The 26,354-nt window shown below is 43.7% G+C and overlaps 1 protein-coding gene across 4 annotated transcripts in view; it reads right to left on the bottom strand.

Moving 5' to 3' along the window:
• LOC115465994 (tubulin delta chain-like) overlaps window positions 1–26,354 on the bottom strand; it is a 145,908-nt gene that overhangs the window by 68,756 nt on the left and 50,798 nt on the right. For all 4 annotated transcript variants that reach the window (XM_030196945.1, XM_030196953.1, XM_030196928.1 and 1 more), the window contains 2 exons: window positions 17,904–17,965; window positions 9,485–9,622 (listed from right to left, as the gene is read on the bottom strand). In XM_030196945.1, coding sequence (XP_030052805.1) covers window positions 9,485–9,622; window positions 17,904–17,965 — 200 coding nt within the window. The remainder of the gene's footprint in view (window positions 1–9,484; window positions 9,623–17,903; window positions 17,966–26,354) is intronic.

Below are 26,354 nucleotides of genomic sequence, written 5' to 3'. Positions count from 1 at the left end.
CCATTGGAGCCGACTCTGTGGGTGCTGTGGGTGCTTGAGCACCCCCAATATTGAGAAAATTCCTTGTATGTGTCCAGGGAGGGGTTATTTCCATTGGTCTTAGCACCCCCAATAATTTTGAAAAGTTGGCTCCTATGATTATGGCAGAACTTAATTCTCCAAATGAAATTGTTTTTTTCTTCTGAAACCACAGGGGTCTGAAACTCTGATTCATCTTCAACATATGCTATTAAAATAAAAACATCAAAGTATATATACTCCATCTTATCTGGGCTCATTTCTTGAGAAACCAGGAGAAAAAAAAAAGAATAGTTAACACCATTAGAAAAGGGCCACTTTGAGGAAGTGATGTCATCTTGCTGAATAGCTGCATAGTCGTTGAGCTCCCTCCAGCCCTGTGATAGTTAACAACAATAAGCATCTTTATTGCAGTGCTCAGAGGTCAAATCCATGCATCTCACTAGCTGGAAGGCTGCATTACCCTGATGGTGGGCAAGAAAGTGAAGCCAGACCTCCAGTTGTATGCATGTAAACCAGCAAGGTCGTCAAACCGTTAAGTAGAGCAAATGGCATTGATGATGGAGGGCCCCTTGGAACAACAGGGAACCGAGGCTGTGACTGATCTTAAACAAAGGGCTATTCAGGATCTGTCATTGGCAAGGCCCCTGGCCTGGATGGGTTTACTGCAAAATGTTATAAAGTTTATAAAGCTTACTTGGTGTCACCCTTAACAAGCCTTTTTAATAGCTGGGAGGAAGGGGCAACCTTACCAGATTCCTGGAGGCAGGCTAGCATCACTGTTTTATTAAAGCCCGGAAAGCCCCAGACAAATACGAGTCCTATCGACCTATTTCTTTGTTTGATACTGTATAAAGTCTTCACAAAAATTTTGGCTATTTTATTTATTTCCACACATTTGATATACCGCAAATTGAGCCTGTACAGGCAACTAAGGTAGGTGCTTGCAAACTTATTTGCCACAATTGGTCTATGATGACCAGTCTGGCTTTATTAGGGGGCACCAAACGTTTGATAATATTAGGAAAGTGTGCCATCTTCTTTGGAGTGTGGGTCAGGGACATGCATTGGCATTGATTTTAGGGATACATGCAGAAAAAGCTTTCAATAGGGTGTATTGACCCTATCTGTTACAAACTCTAGAGAAAGTGGGCATTACAGGGCACTATATGCATTGGGTACAAACTGTTGGATTATTTGTAGTAAATAATTAGCAGATTTTAGTACACACAGCTTCAGCTTTAGAAATGTTAATTTCTTTCTTCATCTCTCTCTCATTCACCCCTGAATAATTCACTGCTGAGTCACTTTAAAGTTGAAGTAACAAAACATCTGTTTACTCACAGTTTGTAGTTAGATTATAATCAGACAGGCTTATATATACATATTACTATACATTTGTCTTATCAGCTCCTTCCATGTGCTTAGATGGTAATGGATGCTCACACCACCATAGATCCTCTCAGGTTAGGAGAGATCATGAGCTCCATGTGCTCCATGTGCTGCATCTGCTGCATCTATCCCCCACAGGAAGTTGCATAGCTGTGTGACCTCTCTAAGTAATTCACATCAGAGGTCACAGAGTAATCACAGAGAAATAATAGGTGACAGGCAATGCATGTAAAATACAATTACATTCCAACAAACCCCTTCTCATGCATAACTGTCATGCAATTATTTATTCATACAAAGTCCAAGCTTTATACGCAGATTCACAAAATGTTCTCTGGGTAATGGTTTGGTCATGATGTCAGCTGTCATCTCACTGGTGTGACAATAGTGTAGACTGATGACCCCTTCTTTCGCCAACTCTCGCACGTTGTGGTATTTCGTTGCGATGTGCTTGGTGCGTGACTGAACCTTGTCATTCTGTGACAGTCGGATGCAGCTCTGATTATCTTCCATTAACTGGATTGGTCTCTTTTCAGCTATTCCAAAATCCAGCAAAAGTTTTTCAATCCACATCAGTTCTCTGCACGCTTCCGATACGGCCACGTATTCAGCTTCTGTAGAAGACAAACTCACAATACTTTGTTTATGACTGGCCCATGAAATGTGTACATTTCCATACATAAACACATATCCACTTGTGGATTTATAATCAGAATGATCCCCTGCCCAATCTGAATCACAGTAACATATTAGTTTTGGATTACTATTGGCTGAAATCTTTAATTTACAATCAATGGTACCTTTTAAATACCTTACCATCCTTTTAACTGCAGTCCAATCTGATTTGGTAGGTGAGCTGACCCTTCTGCTCAAAATTCCTACTGCATTTGCTATATCAGCCCTGTATGTGGTAGCTAGATATAAAAGCTTACCTATGGCTGATCTATATTGGATGTTATCTGGTAAAGGTTCTCTTACTGTTTCATCCTTCAGAAAATCAGTGATCATGGGAGTGCTTACAACTTGGGCATCTTGCATACCTAAACTTTCAATAAGCTCATTTATTTTCTGCTTCTGGCTTAGAAAATAAGAACCATCATTTTGTTTCTCAATTTCTATACCAAGATAGTATGACACATTACCAAGTTCTTTTATCTCAACATTGTGGTTTAAACACTTTACAATGTCCTTGTACTCTTGCTCACTTTTGCTTGCAATGAGCAGATCATCAACAAAAGCTAAAATGTATGCATATTGTCCATTTGTGCACCTAGTGTACAAGCATTTATCTGCTTCACCTTGCTTAAATCCTAAATTTGTCAATATTTCATGCAATTTGTCATTCCAACATTCTGCACTTTGCTTTAATCCATAAAGACCTTTGTTTAATTTACACACTAGCTGTCTTTGTTTTGTATTTATGAAACCTGTTGGCTGTTCCATGTACAAGTCTTCAGTTATATCTCCGTGAAGAAACGCTGTTTTCACATCAATGTGTTTGACTTGCATGCCTTTTGAGACTGCAATGCTCAGAAGTGTTCTGATTGTCGTGTGTTTCACTACAGGTGCAAACACTTCATCAAAATCTTCTCCATATTTTTGAAGATATCCCTTTGCGACTAATCTGGCTTTATACCTTTCCACTTTTCCTTGTGCATTCCTTTTTAACTTGAATACCCATTTGCATCCTATAGCTTTCTTGCCAGGAGGTAATTTTGTAAGAATCCAAGTATTATTTTTATCCAATGCATCAATTTCTTCTTGTGCAGCTTTATGCCATTCAGCAGCTTCTTCTGCTGGCATTTTCTCAATCTCATCCCATGTTAAGGGCTCTTGAGCTTCTGCTGACTTTGTTAGGTAAGACAGTCTTGGGGGTGGAACACCTTTGTTTTCCCTGGATGAGCGTCTGACAACAGGTTGGTCTGACCTTTCCGCATCCTCTAAATCTGAGAGTCCTTCTCCAATTGATTCCCCTTCTCCAACTGTACTGTCTTCTTCAATGATCCTTTCTGTGTCTGTTTCCTCTGCCTGTTCCTCGTTAGGTACAGATGAGTTGCTTTCAGACATCTGCCTTGGTATGGCATTTATATACACTGGCATGTCTATTATGGTTCTAGTTTCATATTCTGGATGATAAGGCTCATCTGGGATAATCCAGCCTTTATCAACCCTTTTGTTTTCATCAAAATATGTAACATGTCTTATGCCAACAATGCCAGTTTTCAGATTCAAAATTCTATATCCTTTGTGTCCTGGAGCATAGCCAACTAAAATGCCCCTTTCTGTTGTGGAATCCAGCTTATGCCTTCTTTGCTTTGGTACATGAGCATATGCTGTACTTCCAAATGTTCTTATGTGTGACAGGTTTGGCTTCCTACCATGCCATGTCTCATGTGGTGTGCGCTCAGCGCCTTTAGTTGGCATTCTGTTTTGTAGATACACTGCTGTGAGAATGGCTTCCCCCCATAGTCTTTTAGGGAGATTGCTATCTGACAGCATACATCTGGTCATTTCCACAAGTGACCTAAATTTTCTCTCTGCAACAGAATTTTGTTCTGGTGTATAAGCTACTGTTGTGATATGCTGAATGCCTTCTTGTTCTAGAAATGTGCGCATGCTTTGTGAAGTGAACTCACCACCATTGTCGGTCTGAAGAACCTTTGGTTTTCTTTCAAATTTATTGCTCACCATGGCTACGTATTTCTTCAGCATGTCTGTGACTTGACTTTTCTCTTTCAGCAAATAGGCCACACAATATCTAGAGAAATCATCCAAGAATATTAGCACAAATCTGTTATTTCCCAATGATGGGATATTAAACGGTCCACATAAGTCACTGTGTATTAAGTCCAGCACTTTATTACTCCTATTTCCTGTGTATGCAGGAAATGAGGGTCTTACACCTTTTTGAGTAACACAGTCTATGCATTTCTCCATTTTACCAGCATCTGCACTTATCTGAATGCCGGTGGCCAGTTGCTTACTGTAAAGATCCTGGATCACCTTAGAATCACGATGTCCCAGGCGGCGGTGCCAGATTTCCAGACTACATTTACCATCATTCTTCCTTACTTGCGCCATATGTGAGGCTTCACCTGAAATGCTCAGTTTATAAACATCATTATGCATAAAAGCTTCAGCATACACTTCATCATTTTTAGAGATTGTGCACTTACTGTTTTCAAAATGAATCACAAATCCCTTCTTATCTAATGTAGATACACTAAGCATATTGCAAACTGCTTGGGGAATATACAAGACATCACTTACAGGAATTTCTTTAACTTCATTAGACACTTTGCATTTTAAGAATCCAATACCTTTTGCTTGGATCTGAGCAGTCCCTGCGTTTGCAGTTTTAAGAATACCTTCCTCTGGACACATTTCCTGAAAGAAATCTTTACAATTGGTTAAATGGCATGTGCTCCCCGAATCCAAAATCCAAGTACTTTCATTTGAATTATTATTTACCATAGTCAAAGATTTTTCTGCCATTAGAAAGCCCTTGTGTTTATCTTTGTCCTTCATACATTTCCTGGTTTGAAAATTCTTTAGTTCCATTGGCTTAGGTGAGCTAGAGGGAGTGTTTTGTGTTTCCTTACACCATTTAGATACATGTCCCTCCTTTCCACATGAGTAGCAAATCAGCTTGCCCTTGGGTGGAGTTTTCCCATAGCTCCGCCTTCCTCTGTTCTTTGCCAAGAAATTTGTTTCATTTCTCTCTGACTTGCTTTGAGAACACATCTCCTCAGAATCATTTATTATGCATTCCTGCCTTAGTTTTGATGTTGTCTGTTCAAAAGATTGCCCTTCAATGGCCTCATTTACAGACCTAAAAACATCAAACTTCTTTGATAGTGAGGTAAAAAGAAATGCTCTTTTCAATGCATCACACATGGGAATTCCAGAAAGTTCTAACTTTTGAAATGAAGACATAAGATGCATAATGTGATCATTACATTTACTTTTATCCCTTAATTTGGTTTCATTCAACTCTGCCAACCAAATTGGTTGCTGCTTTGCATATGTAGTTGCATACATAGTTCTCAGTTTATATAAAATGTCCTTTGGTGTATCTTTTCCCTCCACTAATATGGCTTGTTTCTCTGAGAGAGCTTCCAAAAGCATGCACTTCACATAATAGTTTGCATTGTCCCATTCAGCCATATTTTCAGCTGTTCTGTCTTGGTCTAAGCATATATTTAATCTTTTTGCTCGAAGGAGACATATGAATCTTAGTTCCCACTGCTGATAATTAAACTCAGTTAATTTAGGCACCTTGAGAGAATAGAAAAATGGTGAATTTCTTCCCTCAGCCATTTTCTTAGCCTTCTGTCTGCTGTGTGGGGGGAGAGAGAGACAGACTGAATCTTTCCTTTAAAACTTAAGAGAAAAATGTGGCCTTTTTTTCTGCCTGGTAATATTTCTCTTCTTTTTCAATTCCTGGCCCTGGGCCCATAACCCTTTTGTTGGATTATTTGTAGTAAATAATTAGCAGATTTTAGTACACACAGCTTCAGCTTTAGAAATGTTAATTTCTTTCTTCATCTCTCTCTCATTCACCCCTGAATAATTCACTGCTGAGTCACTTTAAAGTTGAAGTAACAAAACATCTGTTTACTCACAGTTTGTAGTTAGATTATAATCAGACAGGCTTATATATACATATTACTATACATTTGTCTTATCAGCTCCTTCCATGTGCTTAGATGGTAATGGATGCTCACACCACCATAGATCCTCTCAGGTTAGGAGAGATCATGAGCTCCATGTGCTCCATGTGCTGCATCTGCTGCATCTATCCCCCACAGGAAGTTGCATAGCTGTGTGACCTCTCTAAGTAATTCACATCAGAGGTCACAGAGTAATCACAGAGAAATAATAGGTGACAGGCAATGCATGTAAAATACAATTACATTCCAACACAAACAATTTACATGGACCCCATGGCCTGTCTTCGTATTAATGACACTTACACTGATAGCTTTGGTTTAGCCAGAGGGGTGAGGCAGGGCTGTGCACAGTCCCCCCTTCTACTCGCCTTGGCGATGGAACCCCTTGCACAAATGGTTCATCAGAGTGAGAGAATAATGGGATTTACTTGCGGGGTATCCATCAAAAGATTCTGCTCTTTGCAGATGATGTGTTATTTATTCTTTCAGATCCCCCGTCATCCCTTCCATGGATGATGCATATTTTGGATGCTTTGGGGGAAGTTTCAGGTTTTTCAATTAATAAGGGGAAATCTGAGATACTAAAAGTCTTGTTCTCGGAACATGATGAGGCCACTATTCGGAACAGTTTCTCCTTTAGGTAGGCTACTTCCCTTTTACAATATTTGGGGATTAATGTAACATCTAGACTGGATGAATTGTACCAAGCGAATTACCCTCCTCTACTGAAAGCCTTACTTCCTGTTCCGGGCGAGAGCAAGGAACCAGCGAGGCGCCGACACCCCCCAGCGGCGTGCTCTCGGCGGATTGGCCCGCCCACCCGCCCCTCACCGCCTTCCAGGTATGTTCTCGCGGCAGGGCGTGTTGCGCTACGGAGGGGGGAGGGTGCGTCGCGCTGCACCCGGGGGGGGGGGGGTGCGCAGCGGCGACCCGCCCCGGGTGTCAGCTGCCCTCGCGACGCCACTGCTACACAATGTACCACATAAACTGAAAAGTATCCTGATCTGCCTGGAAAGCGACCACATACCATCACAAAACTAAAATAGCAGGGTCCAATCAGAGAGCAGCTTAAGCTCTTTGATTGGAGGTGGTGGAAATGAAAACGGTAACGGAATTCAAACATGCATGGGATAAGCATAAAGGAATCCTGTGCAGAAGGAATGGATCCTCAGGAGCTTAGTCAGGATCGGGAGGCGGGGCTGGTGGTTGGGAGGCAGGGATAGTGCTGGGCAGCCTTATACGGTCTGTGCCAGAGCCGGTGGTGGGAGGCAGGGATAGTGCTGGGCAGACTTATACGGTCTGTGCCAGAGCTGGTGGTTGGGAGGCGGGGATAGTGCTGGGCAGACTTATATGGTCTGTGCCAGAGCCGGTGGTGGGAGGCGGGGCTGGTGGTTGGGAGGCGGGGATAGTGCTGGGCAGACTTATACGGTCTGTGTCAGAGCCGGTGGTTGGGAGGCGGGGCTGGTGGTTGGGAGGCGGGAATAGTGCTGGGCAGACTTATACGTCTGTGCCCTGAAGAACACAGGTACAAATCAAAGTAGGGTATACACAAAATTAGCACATATGGGTTATCTTGTTGGGCAGACTGGATGGACCGTGCAGGTCTTTTTCTGCCGTCATCTACTATGGAGTGGAGGAGTGGCCTAGTGGTTAGGGTGGTGGACTTTGGTCCTGGGGAACTGAGGAACTGAGTTCAATTCCCACTTCAGGCACAGGCAGCTCCTTGTGACTCTGGGCAAGTCACTTAACCCTCCATTGCCCCAGGTACAAATAAGTACCTGTGTACAATATGTAAGCCGCATTGAGCCTGCCATGAGTGGGAAAGCGTGGGGTACAAATGTAACAAAAAAAAAAAATGTTACTATGTAAGCTGCTCTTGGAACAAGCCATCCTGCAGTAATGAGAGCAGAAGAAACGCAACCTTCTGACCACTTATCAAGTTCTCTTTTTTGGCTCTGCAGTTTCATTTTGCTCTTTTTGGATTTCCAGCTCAATCAGAGCTGGCCTCTGTTTGGCCACAGCACCGTACACCTTATTTTTAACTAGATGTTATTTCCCCCCCCCCCTATCTTTATACCCTTTCCCAACTTGACCTAGTCATTCCTGCGACAAACCCCAGCCAGGGACCACAAACTACAGCTCCCTCTAGAAGCCAGCTAATGTGGAATAAAACCCTGGCTAAGGAACTAATTTTATAAAGCATTTTCCATGCGTAAAACATGTTCTACATGGAGAAAATGGCTCTTATGATCACACATTTGGCTGGATAATTTGATAAGTACGTGTGGGAACAAGTTGGGCTGTACATAATCCCAGGGGTGTAGTTTGAATGAACAGGAGGTAGAACTGCAATATATTTATATATTTCAGAAAATACTTGCATTCATGCATACAGAACATAGAAATCTACATATTTGGAGCAGATATAAATTTGTGCATAAGCATTTGTGCACTGCTGGGGCTTGATTCTGGGAGTCTATTTTATAAAGGTACATAGACCGTGTTTATAAAAAAAAGTGACTTTTTAGATGCTCCATATAGGCACCATTTTATAAATTACCCTCCACGTGTCACCATTAACTGATGTGAATTCTGCCTTGGTAGCAACCCTAACCTGATTACTATCATGTTCTATTTTCAAAAAATCTATTTATTTAAAGAGTAATTTTCAGCCTTCCCACAGGCCTGCAAGACGTTTTTCAAACAGAAACTCCTCTAGGAGCTTGCTTTTCCAAAATGGTCTGGCCGTCAGTGCTGCAGGGAGTCTTTTTTGGCATGCAGGCACGGGGTTTGCAAACCGAAATTACTGTGCATATTTCCATTGGCTAGCCCTAGCTCTATCCCCATTGTCATCCATTTTTCCAATGACAAAAAATAGGTACACACTGTCAGCATTGAGCATTCATTTCCCCACCAAGGGCTGAGGTCAATTTTTGAAGGAGGATTTCCACAGGCAAATCTTCATTTACTTGTGGCAAATCCTCTCTTGAAGCTTTGTGTGCTGTTACTCAGTAATTCTACATATGTTTGGTCAGATCTATCACTGTTTCCCCCCCCCCCCCCCCCCCCCCCATTTTGTACTTACATAATTTAATGCTATACTTCCTTTTTACTCCAAAACAAGCGTTTGTGAAGAGCTCTGTTAGCAGATTAAAGTCTGTTCATTTGTAATACACTTGTACACTCAACACACTACAGATTCCTAATGCTTCCTGCAGAGAATCTTGCTAGGAGAAATAAAAGCCTTTTATTTTCTGGGTTAGATATTGCATTGTATACGGGCCCCGTTTTAACGACATATGCCTCCTCCCACTTTGTTAAATCCATACAGCACTTCGACTTAAAAACACTTTACAGAACTATAAGAATAAAACATTTTAAATTCAATTTTTTTTTCTTACCAGATCCGGTGCCTCCACTGAGACTGTGCAGAAGCACTGTGCCACTGTAGCAATCCCTTCGCTCCACTTCCTTGCGGAAACTTTCCATTGTCCTCTCCAGCAAACTGGCTTCACCATCTGAGCGGACACCATGGTATCCTGCCAACAAACCCAAGGGTTATGTCCGGCAAGGTCAAGTCACATTTGGCTATTGCTATTGAAGGAAGGGCTGTATACTGCAGGGAACTGAATAGGAAAGGGAAAAAATAGCCACTAAAAATGCTAAGGCTAAAACATACAGAGTCATGCATTTGGGCTGCAAAACCCCAAAGGAGCGGTACAGTATTGTGCATGAAAAAAGAGTGGAATCTGGTGACGATCATGTCTAATGATCTTAAGGTGGCCAGGCAGACAGAAAAGCTGATGGCAAAAGCCAGAAGAATGGCCAGCAAGAAAAAGGAAGTGATACTGCCTCTGAATAAATCTCTGGTGAGACCTCATTTGGAGTACTGTGTATAGTTACGGAGACTGCACCTTCACACAGATATAAATAGGTTGGATTCAATCCAAAGAACAGCTACTAAAATGGTTAATGGTCATATGGAGTGTGGGAACAGACTTAAAGATACAAATATGTATACTACTACTACTACTACTTAACATTTCTAAAGCGCTACTAGGGTTACGCAGTGCTGTACAATTTAACATAGAAGAACAATCCCTGCTCAAAGAGCTTACAATCTGCCTCAGCCAATAAAGTGCAATTAGGATTATAGTTCTGCAGTATTCCTGGAGTTTCAGCAGTCTTCTCTATGAAAGGAACTGGAGGACACACAAACAGCAAGCCCACCTCCCAATGCAGGAGAAAAGCATCTGATGCTAGTCCATGTGATCTGAGCCTGGAGCAGAACTGAGGAACCTTGTTATTCAGATGAATGGCAAAAAGATCCACCGAGGGGGTGCCCCACTCTTGGAAGATCTTGCGGGCTATGCCCTTACTCAGGGACCATTTGTGTGGTTGAAGAATCCTGCTCAGTCTGTCCGCCAGGCAGATGTCTTTTCCTGGTAGATATGTGGCTTGAAGTGCCATCTCGTGCAAGAGGGTCCACTGCCATATCCCCATTGCTTTTTGACACGTGGAGTAGGATCCCCGTACTCTACTGCCTGATGACATAGAACATTGCAACCTGGTTTGTTTGAATCAGTATAACTGGGTTATGTAGTCAAATCTCTGAAAGCCTTTAGAAAGTTCCAAATGGCCCTCAGCTCGAGTAGGTTGATGTGAAGATCTGTTTCTTGAGCTGACCAAATGCCCAGTGTGAAGTCAATCTACATGAGCTCCCCATCCCAGTTTGGACGCATCTATTGTTAACATCTTCTGAAGAGGTGAAATCTGGAATAGGAGTCCCACAGTCAAATTTGTCCAAATTGTCCACCAGAGCAGGGAATGAGTCAACTCTGGAAGAATTTGGATGACATCTGTTAGGTTGCCAGCTGCATGAGACACTGGGAAGCTAAGGTCCACTTGGACTCTCTCAAATAGAGATGTGCCATGAGTGTGAGGTACATTGTTGAAGCCATATGGGCCCATCAATCTCAACATTCACCGAGCTGTGACCCGCCTGCTGCTTCAAACCTGCGCAGCTAGTCAATAAGGTCTCTGCTCTCACTCGTGGGAGAAAAGCCCGAGTCTGCAATGTATCGAGAGGTTTCGATGAATTCCAATCACTGGACTGGGAGAAGGTGGGACTTGGGATAGTTTATCACGAACCCTAGTAGCTTTAACATCCAAATAGTAAGGCACATCGATTCTGCCACTTCTTCCTGAGATGTACTGTTGACCAGCCATTGTCCAGATAGGGAAACACATACACTCCCAGTCTGCGTAAGTATGCTGCTATGACCGCTAGACATTTGGTGCACACTCTCAGGCTTATTTTCAAAAGAGAAGAGCGCCCATCTTTTGACACAAATCAGGAGATTGGCGTCCTTCTCTCAGGGTCACCCAAATCGGCATAATCAAAAGCCGATTTTGGGCATCCCCAACTGATTTCCATCGCAAGGACGACCAAAGTTCCCGGAGGCGTGGTGAAGGCGGGACTGGGACGTGCCTAACACATGGGCGTCCTCGAGCGATAATGGAAAAAAGACGGTCGTCCCTGACGAGCACTTGGCCGACTTTACTTGGTCCATTTTTTCTTGTGACCAAGCCTCAAAAAGGTGCCCGAACTGACCAGATGACAACCGGAGGGAATCAGGGATGACCTCCCCTGACTCCTCCAGTGGTGACTAACCCCCTCCTACCCTGAAAAAAAAAACAACTTTAAAAACTTTTATTGCCAGCTTCAAATATCATACTCAGGTCCATCGCAGCAGTATGCACGTCCCTGGGGGGGAAGATGTGTGTGTGTGTCAGCAGAGGCATAGCGAAGGCGTGGACGTCCTTCTTTCAAACATTTTGGACGTCCTGAACTGTCCCCCCACAGGGACGGCCAAATTTCAAGGGAGTGGAGTGGAGGAGTGGCCTAGTGGTTAGAGCACTGGTCTTGCAAATCCCACTGCTGCTACTTGTGATCCAAATTCCAAATAAATAAAGGGGGTGTCGGAGGCATAGCAAAGGGATAGACGTCCTTCTCACAGAAACATCCACATTTTGGACGTCCTCAACTGCCGTCGCAAGGACGGAGGCATAGCAAAGGACGTCCTTCACCCATACTCTAAAAAGAAGAAGAAGAAGAAAAATAAAAAGACGTCCCTGACGAGTACTTGGACGTTTTCACCTGGACTTGTATTTTTCTAAGGTTGTAAGCGGCTATTATACATGCAGCTTGTCTTTGGCATGCGCAGAGCAGCCACACATAATGCTTGGCTGCTCTGCAATGGCTTCCCCTCGTTAGGAAGGAAATTGTGTGCAAATGAGCTAACAGTGAGCAGCTCATTTGCATGCAATTTCCTTCATGCATGCCCGTTCCTTTCCGAATCACTAAGGGATCAGTAAGCGAAGGGCTTTTTCCGTTCAGTTAGTGCATCAGTTAGTCCACTAAAGTGCCCCCTAGGGTGCCCGGTTGGTGTCCTGGCACGTCAGGGGGACCTGTGCACTATGAATGCAGGCTCCTTCCACGACCAAATGAGTTGGATTTGGTCGTTTTTGAGATGGGCGTCCTCGGTTTCCATTATCGCCGAAAACCGGGGACGACCATCTCAACATTTAGGTCGACCTTCTCTAAGGTCAACCTAAATGTTGAGATTTGGGCGTCCGATAATACGGGTTTCCCCGCCCCTTCACAGGGGAAGTCCTGCGAGGACACCCTCAGGAAAACTTGGGCACCCCGTTCAATTATGCCCCTCCACGTGAGCTGACACAAAGCCATTTCTGGCATCGGTGTTTCTATCTCCAACACAATCTATTTTTCAAAGTACCTCTTTGCCTTCCTTATCAGCGCTATGCATTTGACTTGCCTTTCCTTATGCTGTTTCTTATTATTTTCAGTCGGATCCTTCTTCCATTTTCTGAAGGATTTTCTTTTAGCTCTAATAGCTTTTTTCACCTCACTTTTTAACCATGCCGGCTGTCGTTTGGTCTTCCTTCCTCCTTTTTTAATACACAGAATATATTTGGCCTGGGCTTCCAGGATGGTATTTTTGAACAGCATCCGCGTCTGATGTAAATTTTTGACCTTTGCAGCTGCTCCTCTAAGTTTTTTTTTTTTTTTTTACCATTCTTCTCATTTTATCACAGTCTCCTTTTTGAAAGTTAAATCCTAACATATTGGATTTCCTGTGAGTACTTACTCCAAAGCTGATATCAAATCTGATCATATTATTATCACTGTTATCAAGCGGCCCCAGCACCATTACCTCCTGCACCAGATCACGCACTCCACTAAGGACTAGGTCTAGAATTTTTCTTCCTTTTGTTGGCTCCTGTACCAGCTGTTCCATAAAGCAGTCCTTGATTTCGTCAATGAATTTTACCTCCCTAGCATGTCGTGATGTTACATTTACCAAGTCATTACCCATTATTATTGTGTTGCCCAGTTTGTTAGCCTCCATAATGTCTGATAACATTTCTACATCTGTCTGTTCATCCTGGCCAGGTGGATGGTAATACACTCCTATCACTATCCTTTTCCCCTTTACACATGGAATTTCAATCCATAGGGATTCCAAGATGCGTTTTGTTTCCTGCAAAATTTTCAATCTATTTGATTCAAGGTCCTCAACATACAGTGCTAACCCTCCACCAATTCGATCCACCCTTTCACTGCGATATCATTTGTACCTTGGTATGACAGTGTCCCATTGGTTATCCTCCTCCCACCAGGTCTCAGAGATGCCTATTATATCTAATTTTTCATTTAGTGCAATATATTCTAACTCTTCCATCTTATTTCTCAGGCTTCTGGCATTTGCAACCAGACATTTCAAACTATGTTTGTTGTTCCTATTTACATCTTGCTCTGTAGTTGACAGTGTTAATCTGCAATCTTTTGTCTGATATTTATTTAAGGACACCTGACCTACTATGGTCTCTTTTGCCACTTTGCTATCGGGACACCCTATCTTCACTGTTTGGGTGATATCTTTGAAAGATACCTTGTTCTGAACCATGCGTTTTTGAACGATTGTCGGCCTTCCCCCAGTTTCTACTTTAAAACCTGCTCTATCTCCTTTTTAAATGCCGATGCCAGCAGCGTGGTCCCACCCTGGTTAACATGGAGCCCATCCTTCCGGAACAGGCTCTCCCTTCCCCAGAACGTTGCCCAGTTCCTTATAAAACCTAAAACCCTCCTCCCTGCACCATCACCTCATCCACGAATTGAGACTTCGGAGCTCTGACTGTCTCTCGGGCCCTGCACGTGGAACGGGAAGCACTTCGGAAAATGCTGCCCTAGAGGTTATGGATTTGAGCTTTCTACGTAAGAGCCTAAATTTGGGTTCCAGAACCTCTCTCCTACATTTTCCTATGTCATTCGTACCCACATGTACCAGGACAGCCGGCTCCTCCCCAGCACTATTTAAAATCCTATCGAGGTGATTCGCAAGGTCTACCACCTTTGCATCAGGCAGGCAAGTGACCGGGCGATCTTCACGTCCACCAACCACCCAGCTATCTACATGCCTAATAATCGAATCACCAACTACAACAGCCATCCTAACCATTCCTTCCTGGGCAGTAGCTCCTGGAGACAAATCCTTGGTGTGAGAAGACATTGCATCCCCTTGTGTGCTGGTCATAGCTACAGGATTACTTCCAGCTGCACCAGGGTGATGCTCTCCTTTTAGAAGACCTCCATCCTCCAAGGCAGCACAGGGGCTGCCAGATTGGAGGTGGGACTTCTCTACAAGGTCCTTGTAGGCCTCCTCTGTGTACCTCTCTGTCTCCCTCAGCTCCTCCAAAAGTCTGCTACTCTAGTCTCAAGAGAATGGACTCACTCTCTGAGAGCTAGGAGCTCTTTGCATTGAGCACACAAATATGACCTCTCACCAACTGGAGGTGAAGTCCGTAAGCTGACCTGGGAAAAGCCACTGCGTTTTGGAATTCTGTCAGGTACTTGTGACCTGGATTGGCCACCGTTAGAAATAGGATACTGAGCTAGATGGACCTTTGATCTGATCCAGTATGGTAAAGCTCTAATGTTCTTAACGCTAAAGGAGTGACTCTCTGTTTTTCAATACTAAGAAAAATTGTTGAACAGAAATCTGAAGAAACAGATAAAAGATGGCAGGGGAGGATTCCAGCAGCTAGTTTGTACCTCAGGGTAATAATATTCAATGATTTAAAAAGTAACAAAACAATGTCACAATATGTTGACCAGAATCATAGGGAAACAAAGGAGAGGTATCACTAATAGGAGAGAGGAAATGAGGGTGGGTACTTGCATTAGGCAAACTAGGCGATTGCCTAGCAACATGACTGGCAATTCTTTTATCTTAAGCAACAGAAAAAAACAAACAAATGACTTTTCTGCTTACTGTTCCTGCCCCTCCCATTCCAGACAACAGGCAGGGAATAGGAGGGGAAGGGTGAGGTTATAGTACAAAGACAGTAACAAAAAAGAGCTATTCTATTTCCTAATCCAGCCTGCAACTGTCTGGCTGCAGGGAGGATGGAGTGGATAGCAAAGCAAACAAACTTTAGGCTTGCCTGCACATTTGTGACTGTCTCTGGGAAAAGGTGACTACAGTTTCAGATCTAAAATGTTGAGAATGGCCGATTTGTCATATCATGGGTCCACAAGCAGCCTGAAAAGTTACATGTTTGGACTTTAACTTTTTATTACAACTTGTTTGCTCTAACATTGTTTATTAAAACCTCGTTTTTTTTTTCTTTCTGGTGACTTTATTCACTTTTCCCAGTCATGGTCACATTTCTAATTTGTGGTCCCTTGTTCTGTATTTGGTGGTGGTCTAATTTTGTGTCTCTAACCAAGATAACGTATTCTGCTAGTAGGTAGTTTCTGTGTAGGAATTTGTAGCAGTCTAATTTCTGTTTTCCCTACAGGAGATATATTGATGTTTTAGAGCCTGCTTTAATATATTAAGTTTTGCATTTTATAGGTAGGATTAACATTATTTGAGTTCTTGGAGATAGTGACATTTTATATATAGTAGGTTTGCTATATCTTCCTAATGTTTCTTTTTTTTTTTTTTAAGAGCTTTATGTTACTTCTCAAAGTGCTCAATATTGGAGAAAATTTGTGCCACTATTAGTGAGGTGATAAAAGAATTTGAATATTTTTGTATTAACTAGTAAAGAGTGGCAACAGTAGAAGAAATTTCAATTACTACCTTCAGGCAGCATAGTATATATTTCTTTATTTCTTTTAGTTTATACATTTACACATTTGATTACTTTTTATATAGTTTGTTCCCCCCAAACACCCCTCCACACACACACAAATGACACATTCATCAAAACAGTTTGTCATGATTTATGAAACACATGTCTGCTGGAATGTTGAACATTGCTCAGCCTTTACCACAAACTCACTATCTAGATACTTCAGTATTTTGCCTTTAAAACATACCTTGCTTTGAGCCATGTGCTTTCCCCTGTGTTCTAATTTAAAATCTACTGAACCTCTTAAACATTGGTGCCAGCAGCCCTATTCCAATTATGTGATTTTATAGGATTGTTTTTGGGGAAGGGAGTCATCATGATTGTTCTGTTTAATTATGAAAATGAGGAAAAGGACGGAGATCCTAAAGGCCTGAAAATTAATTGGGGGTGGGGAGGGGGTGGGGAAATGATGGGGGTGACAGAAGGCTGATGGTATGCTTGGGGTGCTCGATACCCTTTCACTGGTACTGGAAGAAACAAATACGCTACTATACAGATCACTGAAGTACTGCGTTTAGCTTTGGAAGCCATAACCTTGGAAGAATATAGACAAGATTGAGGTGGTCCAGAAAAGGGCTATAAATATTGTAATGGGTCTACATCAGATGCTCTGTGAAATATCATGTACTTGGAGGGACATGGGTACAGGAAGTAGAAACAGAACACTTAGCAAGGTGAAAGGGTTAAGCTATTTACTAATATGTAACAAACAACTACAAACAGAAGAAATGCAATTCAAACTAATGCATAGAGCATATACTGTATAACTAAAGAGAAAAAAAGCTAAGATGAACTTATGGACACCTAACCTATGTGAGGACTTTATCAGAATGTGAGCTTTTGAAAGGCCTCTGGTCTGATGCTCTATTACTAAAGGCAATACTTTACTCTTTGGCAAACTGATCTTATGGACATGAACTGCCAGCATGGTCTAATGGCAATGTGAACAAGGCAGTTAAAACCCAAAGGACACCTTTAAGAAAATGGAAAGCAGACTCAAATGAGCACTTTTCAAAAACCACTAAACTAGTCCAATTTTGCTTTAAGTTAGTAGAAAACCGGGCATCACTGAATCATTTGAGCTTAAATAAGGCAAAGACTAGGATGTATTCATTGGGAATATATGAAGATTCAAGGCCTTGTTCTGATATGATTATTGATAATGATCTCATATGATTACAGTAATTTGATTGAAGTATACTTTAGGGATTTTGGGGATCATTCTGGATCCTATGTTGACAATGGAAGCACAGATTAAGAATCTGGTTAAGAAAATCTTTTGGAAACAAATGCAGATATTCTTTCATAAACATCAATTTCAGATTTTAACTCACGCTCTTATTTTTTTTCCATCTAGATTGTTGTATCACATTTAGGCATATTTTCAAAGCACTTAGCGTTTCAAAGCACTTAGCCTTCCAAAGTTCCATAGGTTTCTATGGAACTTTGGAAGGCTAAGTGCTTTGAAAATATGCCTCATAGTATTTTAACAACGGTTCCATTTATTACAAAAACACAGCAGCTAGATTGATTCACAATAGGATATTACCCATTCTTTTTCATTTGTATTGGCTCTCCATAAACACTGTTCCTTACCATAGGCCCAATTGTTGCCTCTTCCCCTCTGTCCCAGAATAATATTAGAGTCTCTGAAAACACTGTAACAAGGAAAACACAGTCAGCTCCAGATCATGAACTACTCTTAGAAAGATCTCTATTTCATTTTCTTCTGTACTGGTTTTTCAAGGTCATTTATTCCTCCATTCAACAAGCTTCCCATGCGATACTCTCATCTTTCACTTGGTAATTCAGAGTCTACTTCTGTCTATCCTAGACTATAGTAATAGTATTTATGCTGTCACAAGTATCTTCGAAGGAAATTGCAAACACTTCAGAATATGGCTGCTCGTTTAATTCTCTGTGTCCATAAATATGATAGAGCGACCCCAATGTTGGTGGCGCTTCATTGGCTGACGGTGGAGGTAGATGTCCAGTTCAAAGTTTGTATACTGATTTTTAAGATTCTGCATGGCTTAGCTCCTTATCTACCGAACTGGGCCCAGATCACTGCTAAAATCAGATGTCTTTGCGATAATGTCCAGCTTCACTTTCCTAATTCCAGGGAGATGGCACATAAGTCTATATCTTCTGCCAGTCTTTTATACCAAGCACTGGCTCTTTGGAATTCAATTGCACTACAGTTGAGAAATATACAAAACTATTTTGTCTTCTGAAAAGCTTTGTAAACATTTCTCTTTAAGAAAATTTTATTCTAATGTTGTAGATCCTGTGAATACATTGGTATAATATTGTTTTTATATTTGATATAGAGGGGCATTTTCGATATGACGTCTAAGTCCAACTTTGGACGTTTTCTGCTAAATGTCCCAAAGCAAAGATATATAAACGAAAACAATTATGAACGTTTCCCTATGTATGAAAATACCAAAAATAAGACTTATGGAAATAAAATATCTGCAAACTAATGCATAGAGCATATATAACTAAAGAGAAAAAAAGCTAAGATGAACTTATGGACACCTAACCTATGTGAGGACTTTATCAGAATGTGAGCTTTTGAAAGGCCTCTGGTCTGATGCTCTATTACTAAAGGCAATACTTTACTCTTTCTGTCCCCAGTGTTCGAAAATATATAGCATAAAACATCTGTTACTAGATGTCCCCCCATGTTCACAAAAAATGTGCATGCTCACGGCAGGACATCCCCTCAACGTGCAAAGCGTCCATGTATAGCTTTGCACGTGGAGTAACGTTCATTGCTATGGCAGGATGTCCCTGAGGCGAGAGCCTAACTACTTCCCTCAGGAGAGCCAGCTATTGGCACAACTGAAGGCACCACCACCTGCCCTCCTGAAATTTATTTATTTATTATCTCATTTGTACCCCACAGTTTTCCAACAGTGTCAGGCTTAATGTGGCTTACAATGCACCACAGAGGCAAGTGCCAATGCAGTGCCCTGGACTCACATTAGAGACACCCTGGCAAGGTAAGTGTCCAGCAATACCTGCCCCCACTACCCCGGATCACTAGACATGGGCAGGGTACAGGCACTGATGTTCCTTTCCTGTTGCAGTACACCTAAGAGCTTCCTCACCAATCCAAGGTCTTACTGTAGTTCCTCATTCAATGCTAATCATGGATGTATATGTGCACATCCATAAATACAGAATGGAAGGGAAAAAAATTAACTATTGCTGAAATCCGAATGTATACCACATCCAATGCCCAGAAAGTATGTGGGCCACCACCCATGCAGAGCTATCATGAGGGACCACACAGACCTGCACACCTTCCCCTCTTCTCTGGGCCCGCTTACATAGTGATGTGAACATTAGAAGAAGCTCTTTAAAGTACATTTAGATGCCCAAACACCAGCTGTACCTTGCTGCCCATCCCCACATCTCTGCAATACAGCTGCACAGAAAGTCCACCATGACACTATATGTCCCCATGTCCAGATCAGCTCTCATACCACCTGTGCTTGTATAATGCACCCCCCCCCCCATATGCCCATTGATAGCTCTCACAGCCAATGTGAAGAGCACTACACAACTTGAATTCCAAAACAATGATGTATGTGAAGGCAAGAAGGCCCATCACTTGAACCCTGGTGTACAAACTTGTGTTTTGCTGGTGCTATGGCATCCAAAGGGAGCTAGAGTCCTTGAGGCGCTGATCCGGTGCGTGCAACAGTATCTCTAGGTCCCATGTAAGTATCACAAACAGGGCACCTCTATAACCTCTGTCCGATATCAAGGGCTGAGGATGCAGCCATCCTCCCTAGAGTGTGACTATGAGATGACATGAAAAGGAATGGGGGAGCCCCTTGCTTACCCTCCACCAGCCACCAAACCCAAAGGGCTCTGTGTGGTACACAGATCTACCTAGTACATTGCAACCTCTACAGCAGGAGATTTAAAAAAAGTTACCACTTAAGTAGAGTTATTGCTCTTCTGGTATTATATATTCTCTGATCCATTTCCCTTATTGTAGAGGATCATGGTGGTTACTTTTACTATCCCCTTTCCTAGGGTGGATATTGTTTCCTGATTTTCTTGGCTGAATTCCTGGTAATTGCATGTATTGAATAGGATTGTAAATCTTAAAGTCATCACATAAAACAGTACAAAAAATAACCATCACCACAACCCCCTACAATGGGAATTGAACCCATAACGCTTGTATACAAGTACCACAGGGCTAACCCCTTACCCCAAACATGCTGCTGACAAAGAACTGGGCACTGGCAATACTTCCTGCGTGCCCATTGCCAGACCACCCTGCAATGACAACTCATTTATTTATTTGTAGCATTTGTATCCCACATTTTCCCACCAATTTGCAGGCTCAATGTGGCTTACATTTGCCGTAATGGCGGTTGCCATTTCCGGGTAGCAGAATACAAATGGACTTGCGTTAAGGTACATACATACATGGTAACATACATGGAATATGATATATATGGGACAGATCATAGTATATATATACCATGTGTATACATACATGGTGAAGAAGAATACATTATGGTAATGCTTAAAGGTTCCTGAGTAATAAATTGGATTGTAACATACATTAGGTCTTCGACTATACAGAGATCCTATTCGACATAAGGTTTATGGTGGTAGTGCTTGATCATTGAAAGCAAAGAGGTTGATCCCACGCCTTAGACATATCCCTAGGTAATCACTACTGCCCACACCTGTCTCTATCCCTGGCTTACAGCAGCCAGCTGTTGCACAATGCAAGCCATGTAGGATGTGCTGACCTAAAGTTAAAACCTCTTACACACACAGGGCACTTGGCTGCCCAGGACAATCAGGTCACCCAGGACACCCTGGAGGACAATATAGTGGTTGACCTGGGGGTATGGGAGGCGCCCATCACCGGTCCCCACCAAGTGGAGGGTGCAGAGGGGAAGGACCCCTGGGAGGGCATGCCCCCTCTTGAGGGGAAAGAAGAGGAGGAACAGCAGCAGCAGCACCCGCCGCAGGACAATGCAGCGGCCACATTTGCCGTGCTGGCTGGGGAGCCCGCTGGACCAGATCACCTATTGCATCTCCTGCAGCAAGTGGCTGCCATGCAGATCCACTGGCTGCAGGAGGTGGCTGGACTAAGGAAGCTCATGGAGCAGCAGATGGGGACACAGGCAGCTCTTGCTCCTGGTAGTGGAGTTCCTGCAAAGGATGCATAAGGGGCGGACCCACCATCAATGAGGGGAAACAACAACCCCCCCCCCCCCCCCCGTTTGTAAATAGTTTTGTGCTCCTAATTACAAATGTTTGATATTTTTGCATACAAGGGTCTGTGTCTCTACTTTGTATACAATGTGTTGATAGCCTGACATGCCAGGCTGACTGGACTTGTGCTGCTAAACGTACTATACAAACCCTTGGAGAGGGACACTGCATTAAGGGAAGGGGGAAGGCACCACAGATGAGGAGGGGAGTGTGCAAAGGGCCCTCTGTATGCACCATCATAGCAGTTCACCTTGAATGTTAAATGCTGTACCACTGGCCAAGGCTCCAATGGGCCCTGCAGCAGAGGAAGGCCACACCAAACCATCAAGCATTGCATCTCAATTAGCCCACATTTGGGTGATGTCAACTGGCTTAGGGCCTTCACCAGTCTGCGAGACCAGTTGAACTAAGGTGGCCCACCACAGCATCTGATAAAGGTGCTCCTAAACACCTTCACAAGAGGAAAGGGTATGAACCACATGCCTGCAGTCTCCCTTTCAACTCCATTCTGCCAGCTAATGGCTGTAGGCCATGTGGGAGTGATGCCTTTTCTGACTGTCAGGGGGCTACACATTGGCCTGCTAGGTCCTGGTGGGGGGGGGGGGGGGGCAGGTTGGCCCCTCAGCTGATGAGATGGGGGCAGGACTACTGTCTGAGAGTCATGTGCCAAAAATGTAGCCACTGCATACACAGATATCTGAAGACAGATTCCTGGCCCCGGACAAGGCAGCCCAATCTCTGGCCTCTTAACCCTGCTTGGGAAGAGCTCCACCTCCAGATACCCTACACCCATCAGCTCAGCCAGTGTCCTCTGGGGATTAGGGGAAGGTCTGGAATGTAGAAGCATTAAGGGAGATAATTCAAAGTGGGTCACAGTATGGGGCAGACTGCCCACCAAGCTCACCATTCAAGTCTGTACCCATCTGTTCCTGGAGGGGAAGGGGGGGGGGGGGGAGATGGCAGTTCCTTCTACAATGCCTATGCTGCCACCAGAAATGTGGTAGGACAGAACGCTGGGAGTGGTAGGGCTGCATGGTCTGTGATGGAAACATTGGCAGACACATGGCGTGCTGATCCCCAAGTCCAGTTCCATGATGGAGGCTGAAACCTGTAGGCATCACAGGTGTCCTTTATCAAACATGCAAAGTATTTTGGTGCACTGCAGTGACCAGGTATAGGAACACATGAACTGATGTGGGCCACAATTAGCCTATTCAAAGGCTTTCCCTGTCTGTTCGTTACAGCTTGCATCAGGAGATCAGCCCCATTAACCCCCTTGAGCCTGCAGCCCTACACCCTTTTGACACACAGCATAGAGCTACTCAAAAGAAAGTTATGTTGTCTCGCACTAGCAACCTGCCTGGAAGTTACCAGCAGATATGCATAGGCAGTACTTAGACTATAGTTTACTCTCTGTTCTGCATGCTTCCTTATCCACAAGCAACATGGTTGAGGGAAGCAAAGACATGCCAACAGCAATGTAATATGTATACATGAACATTCTTACGGCAATAGTATACATGGGTGAGAAGGAAAATTAAATCAATCCTGTACAACTGTGGGGGATATATACATGAGTCAGGGGTCAAAGGAACAATTAGACACGTTTATTTTATTACAATTGCAACCAGTCAGGTACTGAACAGCAGGGGTGCTTGCGCGTAAGAGTAACTAGCCTCAATCAGGGATCAGCAGGGCACAGGCCAGGAGAATAGTGTGTGCACCAGGCCAAAGCCACCTGAAGGGGATGAAGAGCAGGAACTGTAACTGGATGCCCTTCCCCAGAATATGTTTGTGGTCCTGTGAGGGTCCCACATCTGCCCCAATTTAGAATGGTTTACAGGACTGGAGAGAAGGTTCAAATGTGCTCAACAATATAGGATCGTATGAGTGTGTTCACTATTCTGCAAATGACAATCAATATATACAATGGTCCTCCCTGAACTAGAGACCTGCATGGGAACAGGGTTCGAGGGGTTCCTGAAGGGATGGAAGCAGATCTGCGGGGTTCCCGTGGAGATGGAATCAGTTCTGCAGGGTTTCCGTGAGGATGGATACAATTCCTGCAGGTTTCGCATTGAAATGTAAGATGCACCTATGCCAGCCTCTCACTTACCAAGTATCAAGTTCTTTGAGTGCCATCTCCTCCTCCTTGCTTTAACAGCACAGATGCGGAAAGTCTTCCATTAAGGAGGTGGTAGAGACACAAATAGTGACGGAATTCAAAAAGGTGTGGGATGAACATAGAGGATCTCTAATTAGAAAATGGAAGTTAGAAAAAACCTAAACTTAAATGGCTGCATGTGTGTGGATGTGTTGAGTGACACTTAGATAGCGACTCCAGTTGTGATGAACAAGGGCCGATACCGGGTAGACTTGTATGGTCTGTATCTCATATATGGCAATCTGGTTTAGAATGGGCTGGAAAGGACTTAGCAATTTCAGTGGCTGGAACGTAAGGACAGTGCTAGACAGACTTTTAAGGTCTGTGTCCGCAAATGAGGAGATGAATAGGCTGGAGTGGGCTGTGACGGCGACTCCAGCAGTTGGAACATAAGGATAGGGCCGGATGGACTTCTATGGTGTATGTCCCAGAAACGTCAAAGAAAGACCATAATCAAGTATATATCTTCACGTTCATTGCTGATTTAATCATAAATTGATAATGAGTGTGACTACTGAGCAGACTGGATGGATCGTTCAGGTCTTTATCTGCCATCATTTACTATGTTACTATTAATCCTTTCTGCTCTCAGGCTGATGCGCAGACCTCAACTCTGACACATGCATGAGCATCAGATGTCACCTTAGTCACTGGCGCATGCATGTGGTGACCTCTCAGCATACAGTGCCAGTGAATCAGAGACAAGTCTTACAGAGTGTTCCAAATTCCAACTTCTGTTCCTTCCTTGCCTGCAGTGCTACTGCTGGAAACCAGACAGAGACCAAGAGAACTGACCGGAATTTTTTTATGTACCATTAAAGTCTTGCAGGACTCGGTGGGGACAGGTTAAATTCTGGTGGGGATGGGTAAGATTCCAGTGGGGACGGGTGGGGATGGGTAAGATTTCTGTGCCCGTGCAACTCTCTACCCTGAACCCTGGGAATGGGTGGGCACCTGAGAAAAGGAGAATGGGGTTCACCACACAAATAGGGATGGAGCCTACTGGGGAGACATATGAGGAGCAAATCAGGAGCAAAGCCACCAGATGTGAACACTCATGAAGCCGGTGAAGATAGATGCCAGATGTAAATCTGGAGAAATGCACTAGATGGGGAGCCCTTGACCCTAAGATCAGTGGAGAAGGTGATGCACAAATCCATTTCCAAGGCCTCTCCCCTTCCACGCCTTGCAAACAGCCACAACTGGGCATGTCCATTTGAGAACAAGACACATAGGCTGGAAACAGTTTGTATCAGTATCACAGTCCACTGTTATGCCTTCTGTTCCTGCTGACCAGCTCCTGTCCTGCATTCAGGTCCTGAAAAAGGCAAGGAGTCCCTGGTTAGCAGATACATAGGGCACAGCAAATCTCAGGTCTGCTTTTTAGCAGAAGGGAAAGTGTGGGATGAGAGGTCTGTGCTTACCTGTAGAATATGGCAAAAGTGGAGTCCATCTGGCTCAAGGCTTCCTATGTACAGCTGGGTGATTCTGGAGGGGGGGGGGGGAATGGAGGGCAAAGAAGTCACGTATGGAAATATGTGAGCACAAGAAAATCCACCTCCCACTTTGGAACCGTTATAAGAGGGAAGATCATTAACCAAACAATTCTACTTCACAGAAAACTCCCCATGACGTCTATACCTGAGGCCCATAATCAAATCACGTTTCTGCCACTATTTCCTGCAGACATTTTCAGGTGTCGATCATAATCGAAAAAAAATCCCATCCATCTGCAAAACGTCTAGCTATCTCCACCCTAAATGTTCCCAGAAGTCTACTTAATTGTTCATCACACTATTTTCAAATCTCCCTTTTCACAATGGCTCCAAAGAAAGCAGATCCTAGCAGGAAGAACTTCACAGATGCTGAGACTGATGTGCCAGTGAAGGAGATCTCCAAGAGACATTCAAACTTGTATGCCCCCAGGGGACAGAGGCTCTCAGCCTCCACCAAGAAGAGGGAGTGGGGGTGCCATCTGTGAGCGCCTCAATGCAGTTCATCATGGCAACAGGAAGGTTGAAGACTGCAAGAGGAAATGGTGCCAGTGGTCCACTGCAAGGCTGGTGCCAATCCTCTAGGTGATACCATCAACCTCAGCACCCTGGAGCAGATGGTGCACACTCTCCTCCCCCAGGAGCGGATACGTGGAGTTGGGAGCCAAGACACATCGACCCAGCCTGAGGAGTCAGGTACGTTTTGCACTTGCAAGCTGTCCTGGCTCTCTTCTCTATCAACCTCCCTTCTACAAGCAGGGTCATTGGGAGGTGGGGGAGGGGGGCATCATTGATCACATTCCCATGTGTAGGCCAGGTTCTAAGGTAGGTGAAGGAGGGGGAGAGAAGGCACACCAAAGGACATGGTGAAAGGCCTGAATATCAGGGGTCATGTCCCAAATATTCCACAGGGAGGAGACATTAGTGGACGGTATCTGTTCTATTTTGGTGCCTTCTTTCTCCCCTCCACCTTGACCAATCACCAACCAGTGTGTGCCCTCTGCAATCCATCCACAATCCTTTTCTCTACTCACCCGCATGTGTAGCTGACATTTTGGGCTCTCCGGTACATAGTGTCCCATACCCCTTGGCTCTAGCTTTGTTGCATACGGAGGCAGCTATTTTTGGGTT

This window comes from Microcaecilia unicolor, chromosome 1 (assembly GCF_901765095.1).
Source record: "Microcaecilia unicolor chromosome 1, aMicUni1.1, whole genome shotgun sequence".
Lineage (NCBI taxonomy): Eukaryota > Metazoa > Chordata > Amphibia > Gymnophiona > Siphonopidae > Microcaecilia > Microcaecilia unicolor.
This window is presented reverse-complemented; position numbering and strand designations above follow the sequence as displayed.